The sequence below is a fragment of the Apaloderma vittatum genome, unplaced genomic scaffold, assembly GCF_000703405.1.
Source record: "Apaloderma vittatum isolate BGI_N311 unplaced genomic scaffold, ASM70340v1 scaffold2268, whole genome shotgun sequence".
In the NCBI taxonomy this organism is placed as follows: Eukaryota; Metazoa; Chordata; class Aves; order Trogoniformes; family Trogonidae; genus Apaloderma; species Apaloderma vittatum.
Genome location: NW_009731082.1, coordinates 20,051 through 30,044, shown reverse-complemented (window position 1 = coordinate 30,044; position 9,994 = coordinate 20,051). Strand labels below are relative to the sequence as shown.

Below are 9,994 nucleotides of genomic sequence, written 5' to 3'. Positions count from 1 at the left end.
GCAGGAATGTAATAAAATAGGATTTATGACTGACAGAAATATTCTGGCAAAACATCAGCGTTAGTAGTTGTGCTGAAAGGTTCTGCTAACAGAAAGTCTTCCTCGTGCGTTGTAGCTGTGCAGCATTTTATGATAGCTCACTAGAGCTGTGCTGTGATATCTTCACATGTTTCAGTCCTAACCCAACCCAGAATTCAGACACAGCAGGTTAAATTCACTTTGCACCAGTCTTCTTGATTCTGGACTATTCTCATTTTTGAGGATTCTGCAGTCTTACTGATACAGTGCTGATGATTGTTTGTATTCATGTACATATCATTCAGGAGAAGGGGAGGAATATAACACAGGTAAATAAAGTGTATAAAGTATTGATTTATGGATAGAATTAGCCATCTGCATAACTAGAAATAAAACCAGATACTTGTATGTATTCTGTATTACAGCTCCATCCAGTAGAAAACCAGGGGACCCTCTGGTTATTTCTGATATCAAGAAGGGAAGTGTTGCTCACAGGTAAGACGTTCAAGCTCCTAGTAAAAATCTGTTTCCATTGGGTAGCCAGCCAGATTCCAGTTAAACAGAAGGAGCTTGTAAAAGACTGTGCTTTTTTTTTCTTTTGCCTTTTTTAAAGGAGTTATAAATGAAAAGTCCAACATATTAAATAATTTTTTTTTAAAAAAGCCATCTTGTTTCTGTAATAATGTTCATAGCTTCTAAGATACCTTGCTTTAACGTTACTAAAATCTGATGTAAGCTTCTTTGCTTGTTCACAGAACTGGGACGCTCGAACTGGGTGATAAGTTGCTTGCAATAGATAACATTCGACTTGACAATTGCTCAATGGAAGATGCTGTCCAGATCCTTCAGCACTGTGAGGACCTTGTAAAGTTAAAGATCCGCAAAGATGAAGACAACTCTGGTATTAGGAACGAGCCTATTGTGGATTCATGTGCATTTTCATGATTTTTTGAACACAGCATTATTCTTTTACATTTAAATTTTAGTGAAATGTTTTTTCTAAACATGATTGATTTATGCTAATGCTAATCAGAGAAAGAATTTTAATGGTATATAAAGTTTGGGATGTTCTCAGTGGCTGTGTTGCCTGCAAACTTGCTATACTGCAAAACGAGGTCTTCAGTTTTCTGGAAAGGCAATTTTCTCACAAATGCAGCCGTGTAAGGTTGATCTTTCTCTGCTTAAAGATTGGTATCATGGTTAGCAAAGTATGGATCCATAGGCCTCACTTCTCCAGCAGAGTGGTGAAGTGCAGGCTTTATCCATGAACTTAGAAATTAGACTTCAGGATGACTGTCCGCATGCTTGAAGGTAGCTAGTACTTTCCACCCAGTACTAGATGGCTGATGGAGGAGCCGTGTCTCATCAGCCCAGTGGAAGTAATGGAGCTGCCATCATTTTGCCCACCTACATCCATTAATATTCCAGGATCTTCCACATTATGGATTCCATACGAGCAGGATTTCTACCTGGAAATTATAAAGCGAGTTCTGTTATGCAGAGATTTATATTACAGTGTAACACAAAAGTATGAGCTGTATACTATCTTGTCTTAAGCTCTATACAATCTCACAGCAAAAAGGAACACCCTGACATGCTTCATTATTTAAAATCATGTGGAACTCTTGAAATAGTGTTTGGAACTGCACCAGAATGCTCTTTTCCTCTAATTACTTTTGAAAGCAGGCAGACAGTATCTTCTCGGTATGATCAGTACAAAGCAAGGGTGGATGCATTTAGCACCTTGTGCAAATTGACTTTCAGAAGAAAATCTTGATCCAGCAAAATGAATGGCCACTGCTCAGTAAGATATTGTGGTTAGGTCCCTGTAGGTGGTGAGATGGGATTTGCAACACATAATTGGCCCAGTTTGGGCAAAAGCTGGCCGAATGAGCCATGGGCTGTAAATCCAAAGGGATGCCTGACTGGCAGTTGCTTTGCAAAACTGAGCAAACTGCAGTTATAGTTGCATAACCTGTTGTGAAGAGCAAACTGCAACTACATTTGGCAGAACATTGACAGGGAAAATGCCTGTAGAAGGAAGTTTGAGTTTTCCCCTGCACAAGAGAGAATCTGTCTTTTAAGTGCTCACAGCATCTAGGATCCTTCCTTCATGTTCCTGCTCTCATTTGGAAGACTCCCTCTCATTAACAACCCTGCAGAGAAATTACCAACAGACCATAGAAGAGGGATGGGAATTACAGCCATGTAGAAGATGTAGTAACTTCTCCCACGCTTCTAAACACTTGTGTGTTTGTCCTCTGCATGTTGTGTCATCCCCTCGCTCCCCCTCACCTTGTGGACTTGCCTTATTCTAGGACAGATTCCATTTCCACTGAAGCTGGCCCACATTTTCTATTGCTGTCACTGAAATGTGGTTTTCTGTCTCCAGCAATGTAAAATAACATCTTTGCTCTCTTAGGTGTTGCACACCATGGTAGCTGGTACAGATTTTAGTCTGAGTGGGATTCTTATTCCACGGTTTTCTTTTACACTTTCTCATTGCTTATTTTACAGTTACATCATGTATCTATATCAAGATTCTCACACAACTACAGTGTCCTATCCAGACACGATTGGTGTAACTGAACAGATGTACAGCTACTCAGAGACCTACAGAACAAAATGCTCTATACAAATGGTTCTTGTAACAGTTGACCAAGTGTCAAAGTCTAACTGAAAGTATTTATAGCAGATTTCAGGTACTTTGAAATCTAAAATGAATGCCTCCTGAAATGCTAAAGAAAAAATATTTTAAAAACACTAGCAAAGGTGTAGCAAAAAGTGCACTTCAGTTAAAAAAAATTTCTTGTTTATTTGCTGTTAGTTTATTTATGCATATCTGTTTTCTCACAAAGGGAATAAATGTGCTTCTCAAAACTTGACAGAAAAAAATCATTAACAAATTCCCAAAGAAAAGCTTCATGCTAGCAGATGAGTAGGCATGGACCACTCCAAAAACAATTTCTAAATCACAGAAAGAGATTAAGACTTAAACTTTTTTTTAACTTCTCGTGGCATGCTTTTTTGAGGAGCAGAAGGCAGGGAGCAGGGCTTCTTCCTCCCTAGTTGTTGTTTCCTTGCTGTCTTTCAAACTCTTCCTTTTCATATTAATTTTTAAGTATTTCTAGCTTCTAGATCTTCTTTCTGCCTTTTGCTTTTCCTTTCTCTGCTGTCTCTCCAAATTCTCCCTTCTCCAGACAGTTGTATGTGTCTCAGAGCTGAGTTCCTCAGAGCCAGATGTGCAGGTGGGGCCAGCTGCAGGGGAGTACAGCAGGGGAATACCTGGCCTGTGCTTCCCTCAGATTGGGCTCTTGTTTCCCCTTTTCTCTCTGTTGATCAGATGTTACTCTTGAAGAGCAAGAGACTAGTTGACAGAGTAGAGGTGCTGCAGCACGAAGGATCTGCTTTCATTAAATGTGCTTCCCAAGAACTATCCACAATTGCATCACAAGAAAAGAAAGAAGGAAATGTCTGGAGGTCAGCCTTGATGGGGCTCTGAGCAACCTGATCTAGTTGAAGATGTCCCTGCTCAGTGCAGGGGAGTTGGACTAGATGGCCTTTAACTGTCCCTACAAACCCAACATATCCTATGATTCTGTGATCCTATGAAAATCTCAAAAATGTGAAACACAAAACCATGGTAGTTTGATTGTATTTCCTCCCTTGGTGGAAGTATGTTTTCAGCCGTTTTTCTCCTTTTCTTCTTTTCCTGCCAGCTACCCAGACTTCACAAACAATTTTTTCTCCTTATTAACATAGTGGCTACCACCCTTTTTTGAATATCAGAGTTCTTTGCTTTCATGGCAAAACTGCCCTTTGTTTTGAATTCAGGCCACAGATGTGCCATGTTCTTGGATAACTCACAGTTCTGCTGCCTTGAAAGAGCGCTGAAGAGAACAGCATAGCAATTTGACATTTGTTGCATTCTGCCATTAATTTTCTTAACTAGGGCTAGCCAGAAGATAGACATGATGGACCAATCTGGTCTCCAGTCATTCACTAAGATCTATAGACTTCCAGCTGTCATGTGGCAGGGCTGCTGTATGATTAATAACTTCTTTTTCACTTCCTGTTGATAGCAGAGAAACATGAGTATTGTGTCAACCCTTAGCAAATACCAGCTATGACATTACCAATTAGCTTGGTGGCTTGCTTTTCATCCTTGAGTTGAAGTCCTGTACCTTGCGTCACTGCCACACCTGGGTAAACGTTACCACCACTGGATCCCAGAGAATTCATCGTTGTTCCACAAATGCTCTAGCAAGCATCTTTCCTGAATAGACCCCACTAATTCTGCTCTTCTCTGATTCTATATGTGTACTATTTTCTTTATGTGGATAGCAAGAGGGAAAAGCAATGGAGTTGGGCTAAGGGGGAACTGAAGGCCTAAATTTCTCAAATTGGGAAGAAGTAAAGTGGGTGCAAACACACTAGTGTTTCTCTAGCTCTGCTTAAGTACCATATTCAGCATTAGAAGAAAGCAATTCTTTGAACCTTTGCTAGCAATGCAGGTATCTTTTTTTTCTTTTTAAAGTTTTACTTTCTGCAGAACAGAAATACAAACATTTGAATTTTCTAAGTTGTCCCAGGTTAGTTCTAGTAACATTTACGGAATGTGCATCCTAGACGTTTTCCACACTCGCTGAGCTGTTTGAAATGTCATTACCCACAGATCTAGGAAGAGTTGCCTGCCAGGCCAAACATCCTGGCTAAATACCAATATTGTAAGATGGGCAAGGGAGCATTTGCTGATTTGATCTGAAGAGAAATCTGGCTTTTTAAGTTTTAAAATAGCCCTTCACAACTCAAAGATCCTGCAGTTGATTGTTCTCCTGCTGTGATTTTTTTTTTTATGATAGTTAAAGAGGATGGACTGCATAAATACAGGAGCCTTTCCTGTTTCTGCAACACCTGTTGGGTATTGTTTAAGGAAAATATGTTTTATTTAAACTTACTCGGTGATGAAGTCTTCATTTCTGATGATTTTTTGGTGAGATTAAAATTCCAAAATAATGCAATACAACAAAATCAAGTATCATGGAGTTACTATTCAACTTAGTTGATAATTCGGAATTCAGAAGCTATTTTTTATTCTCTTACAAAAGCTGAAAACTTGTCTATCGAAAACATGGGATATTTCAGGTTCTCTTCGTAAGACAGCCGATCATCTTATCATGAGTTTTGACTTCTCCCACAGTTCTTTTAAGGAAGTTTGGTTGCCCTTGCGACAAAGGCAGCCAACAGCCTCCTGTGCTGCGTCAGGCAGAACGATGGAGCTCATCAGGTCGAGGGAGCTGATCCTGCCCCTCTGCTCATCCCTGGTGAGACGCGCCTGGAGTGCTGGGTCAAGTCGTGAGCTGCCTGGTACAAGAGAGACATGGAAATTCAGGAGCAGGTCAAGCGAAGAGCCACAAAGATGATGAAGGGGTCAGTGGATCTGTCCTGTGAGGAAAGGCTGAAAGAGCTGGGACCGTTCAGCCTGGAGAAGGCTCAGGGAGGAATTTATCTATATATATAAATGTCTCAAAGGAAGGTGCAAAGCAGACGGAGCCAGGCTCTCCTCAGTGGTGCCCAGTGACAGGACCAGAGGCACAGGCTGAAACAGAGGAGATTCCCTGTGAACATCAGGAATTTATTTTTTTTTTCCTGTGAGGATGAGTGAGCACTGGCACAGATTGCCCAGAGAGGTTGTGGAGTCTCCATCCTTGGAGCTATTCAGAAGCCACCTGGACACAGTCAGGGGCAGCCTGTTACCAGTGGCCCTTCTTGGGTGGGGGGGCTGGACAAGATGACTTCAAGAGGTCCCTTCTAACCTCAGCCATTCTGTGATTCTCTAACAAAGTAGCCTGAAGTTATGTTTTAATAGGAAAGAAGATATAAAGATTTTAAATGGAGTTAAATTTAGTCTTAGTGAAATAGGGGGAGTTTTTCTATTGACTTCAATGTCATCAGATTTTGGCAATTAAAAAAAAATTTGCACAAGAAATACTTTTTTTTCAAATTAATCCAGTAGAACATGATTAAGAAATGTATCTGAAATGCCATCCTTTGAAAATGTAGTTTGATTACCAGTCACTAGACTGAATATGCCATTTTTTTCATTCCCTCTTCCATACGAAACCAATTGCATCCCCTTGGCATTTATTGCAGATGAACAGGAGAGCTCTGGAGCAATTATTTATACTGTTGAGCTCAAGCGCTACGGTGGACCTCTTGGAATTACAATCTCTGGTACTGAAGAGCCCTTTGATCCCATCATCATTTCCAGCCTTACAAAAGGAGGTTTAGCAGAAAGGTAAATTGGAAAGCCAATTATTTTTAAACGTTCTTTTTGGAGAGATAAAGATCTATTTTGTTTACCTAAAGGTACTAATTTTCATGGTTTAGCAGTTTATTTTTTTACAATTCTCCAAATTTGAGGTTATAATCTTCTTGCTGTTGTTTAATGATTGTTGCCAAGTTCAGGAGCATGAGCAGTGTCTTAACAGGGTATTCTTGCACATAGTATACAAGACAGAGCAGACAACTGTAGTCCTTATAATAAGTCACCTAGGAAGAAGGACTGCTCGGGCTCAGAAACATTTTAGCACCCTTTTAAAAGCAATAGCTTCATATAGAACAATAGGTAAGGAAAGCACTTCATGTGTCTAAGTTTATCTGAAGTATTGTATACTTACCTGCCGCTTATTGAATACACACGCTGCACCTACGTACACCATAGCAGGCATTACCCAAGCAGTAGAGATGCTTCTCATGGTAAGTGATGGGTAGAGAATGATGAAAATGCTAAGGTTGTCTGTTGTCCATTATTTCTAAGATAGAGTCGTTGCAACAGGTACCTTTGGTGGTGGTTTCAGAGAGAATTTACAGCACACAAAACACGATGCTATGCACAGCCAGAACAAACAGCGCATTTACACAAAGAGAATTTATTTTCTTCCCTTGATGTGATCCATCCTGAAAGCCAGGTTGGTGAAAGCTGGTTACTTGCTTACACGACCATTAGCTGTTACGGTGTGAAACCTCTGGGAACTTTACTCTCAGACTCCACTGTCTGAAATTGCTCTTAAACAGGTGGGCTGCAATGAATATCATCCGTAACGATTAAGTCTACTGCGGTGACACAGAAATCCACATCTCCATGCCTCAGTTCTGCTGTTGTCACTACAACCAAAGGTGACTTGCTTTAGGCATTTCTAACAAAAGAATTATTCTGTAACATAGCTATAAAAGCAAAGTGAAAGAAAAGGAGATGAGACTTTCATGCTTCAGGTATGCAAAGAAATTGCCTTTGTTGCTCTTTATGTTTTCTTCTCAATGTTTTTCTTCTCTTTCTTATTGTAGGACTGGGGCAATTCACATAGGAGACAGAATCCTAGCAATAAATAGTAGCAGTCTGAAAGGAAAACCTTTGAGTGAAGCCATTCATTTATTACAGATGGCAGGAGAAACTGTCACCTTGAAAATCAAGAAGCAGACAGATGGTGAGTATGGTCAAGGGTAGCATCAGTGGTCTTTAATGCGTGTGGTGTTACAAATTAACGAGCGTTTAGGCCATCCCTGGGAAAAAGTCATGTCAGTAGTAAAAAGCATATTCTTAGAACTGCAGTAAAGCAAAGACCATCACCAGTTCTTTTTTTCTTTCTTTTTTTCCCTATTCAGCTACCAGTCCCAAGAAATTTTCTGTCCCTGTGGGTCACGTAAGTGAACTAAGCGATGCTGAAGATGAAACCTCTGCTGCACAAAAATCTGGCAAACTCTCAGACCTCTATTCCACTACAGTCCCAAGTGTTGACAGCGCAGTAGAGTCATGGGATGGCTCTGGTATCGATACCAGCTTTGGAAATCAAGGTACTATCAAGAATGCAATCGATATTTAAAGCAGAATTTATTGCCTTCATGGTTGACCTTCCTTTCCCTTAAAGAGAACTTTATCTGTACCAACTTTAAGATGCGTACTTTATAATGTGCCAGTGTCTCATTATGACCACATATCTCACCAGGCAGCATGATTTCTTGCACTTGGCTGGCCTCAGATTCATTCTTTCATGACAGCATGATGTGTTACGAAGCATTTATCAATACATTAAGAGGCTTTTGTTAGCTTTACTGACACCTGAATAGCCCAGTCCATAGCTCATCCACAACTAAAAGAGTTTATCCTTCAAATACAGATCAATGCAAGGCACAGAATACTCTGAAGGTGTTCATGAATTTGATGCCCATATGCAGTATTTTTTAACTGACAACAGATTTATTATAAACTGCTGAAGGGGGAACGTTAGGCATTGTTTATGATTTGTAAGTCTTTTAGCTTCTTCCTTATTCCTGCAGCATTAACATCTAAGTTTCAACTCTCAAACCCAATAATTTGATTTAATTACATGTTTTTCCTTAATGTTATTTTTTTTTTTTACTTCTGTTTGGCTAGTTTTATAAAGGATCTTGAAATAATTTAATTTAATTTGTGAGACACGTTTATTTAGGCAGTGATGGATACAGACATCTTGTAATATTCTAGATAACAGGAAGAATAACTTCCACCCAGCTTCAGTATTTTGTTTACCTCTCTTTAAAATATTTATTTCAATAGTAAAGTAGTTATTCCCACTACCTGGCAGGTATTTGAACAGGTAGATCCTTAGCTCAAATATTTTTTTTCTCGCTTGCTCTGGTTGCACACATTGTTTCGTTTCTCTGTTGCTTTCCAGGAGCGTGGGTAGTAGCTCAGGCACAGCTGTTTTGTACCCTCACACAGAGAACTGAAACTGAGCTCTGCTCAGAAGATTTCCCATATAGACTGAAGTTCTATGCTCCTAATTTTCAGTCCTATTCTCTAACGTGCCTGCTCATTACACTGGCGGTTTCTTCTGGAGAGCAAAGCATTTCCTTTGAAACTTGCTGAGCTACTTGAGGTCAAGAAGCAAATAATGTCACTGCTAGTGGCCATTCTTTTCTGTTTTTTAATTTTTAAGTATTTCTTAGCCTTACTGCATATATTCAACATCAGCTTTAAACAAGACAAGCTCAATACATTTCATTATAGCTCCGGTTTTCTACAATTTACTTGTAATTTACTGTTACATATGTTAATTTAATGTTACATATGACATTTTACTTAATAGTGTATTGGGCTGTATTCCCCCTGTGTAATCTGTATCTCTCTGGTATTAGAGTTGGGATGAATTCGTCCCCTTTTCTATTTTTTACTGTTTTGGTCAGTTTAACAAATCACATGATGTTAGATGTTCTTTTGATATTTTTAAGTTGTAAGGAGAAGCATTGCTGAAAAAGCGCCATAACAATAGTTCTCATTTCATGGGTGTATTGATGATATTTGGAGCAAATTGTTAACTGTGGAAAGGATTGCTTTCCAAAGTCCTGATGTTTCTGATGCCATGCCAAAACTAAACCAAAGTATCTCAAAGCAGAATTTTTTTGAAAAAGAATCAGTCCAGACTTGCCTGGATCCATGGTACTTCTGCTAAACAGCCTGAATGTAATCAGATTTGCACCCTATCCCTTGCTGTGGTACTAATGTGACCTGCATTTCTAGTAAAGTTCACTGTCTTGACCTGTCAGGTTGGGTTTGGCTTCTGTCCAAACTTTTCTTGGCATAAGCACTGGCTAAGCAAATTGAGGAGTTCAGGGAATGTTTCTGGAGCACCAGATAATGCTTTATCCTATTAGTTACTAATTTAATGCTGGTGAGCGCTCTTTTCTCTCCTTGAATTAATACCCCATTTTGTACCATTGTCAAGTTCACTGTCTTGACCTGTCAGGTTGGGTTTGGCTTCTGTCCAAACTTTTCTTGGCATAAGCACTGGCTAAGCAAATTGAGGAGTTCAGGGAATGTTTCTGGAGCACCAGATAATGCTTTATCCTATTAGTTACTAATTTAATGCTGGTGAGCGCTCTTTTCTCTCCTTGAATTAATACCCCATTTTGTACCATTGTCTAATGTGTCTGCTTT

General features: G+C 39.6%; 1 protein-coding gene across 1 annotated transcript in view; it reads left to right on the top strand.

Moving 5' to 3' along the window:
• Window positions 1–383: 383 nt before the first annotated feature.
• LOC104278147 (glutamate receptor-interacting protein 1-like) overlaps window positions 384–9,994 on the top strand; it is a gene marked incomplete at its 5' end in the record, with an annotated part of 26,707 nt that continues 17,096 nt past the window's right edge. The window contains 5 exons of the mRNA XM_009875039.1: window positions 384–513; window positions 774–919; window positions 6,172–6,316; window positions 7,366–7,505; window positions 7,684–7,872. Coding sequence (XP_009873341.1) covers window positions 384–513; window positions 774–919; window positions 6,172–6,316; window positions 7,366–7,505; window positions 7,684–7,872 — 750 coding nt within the window. The remainder of the gene's footprint in view (window positions 514–773; window positions 920–6,171; window positions 6,317–7,365; window positions 7,506–7,683; window positions 7,873–9,994) is intronic.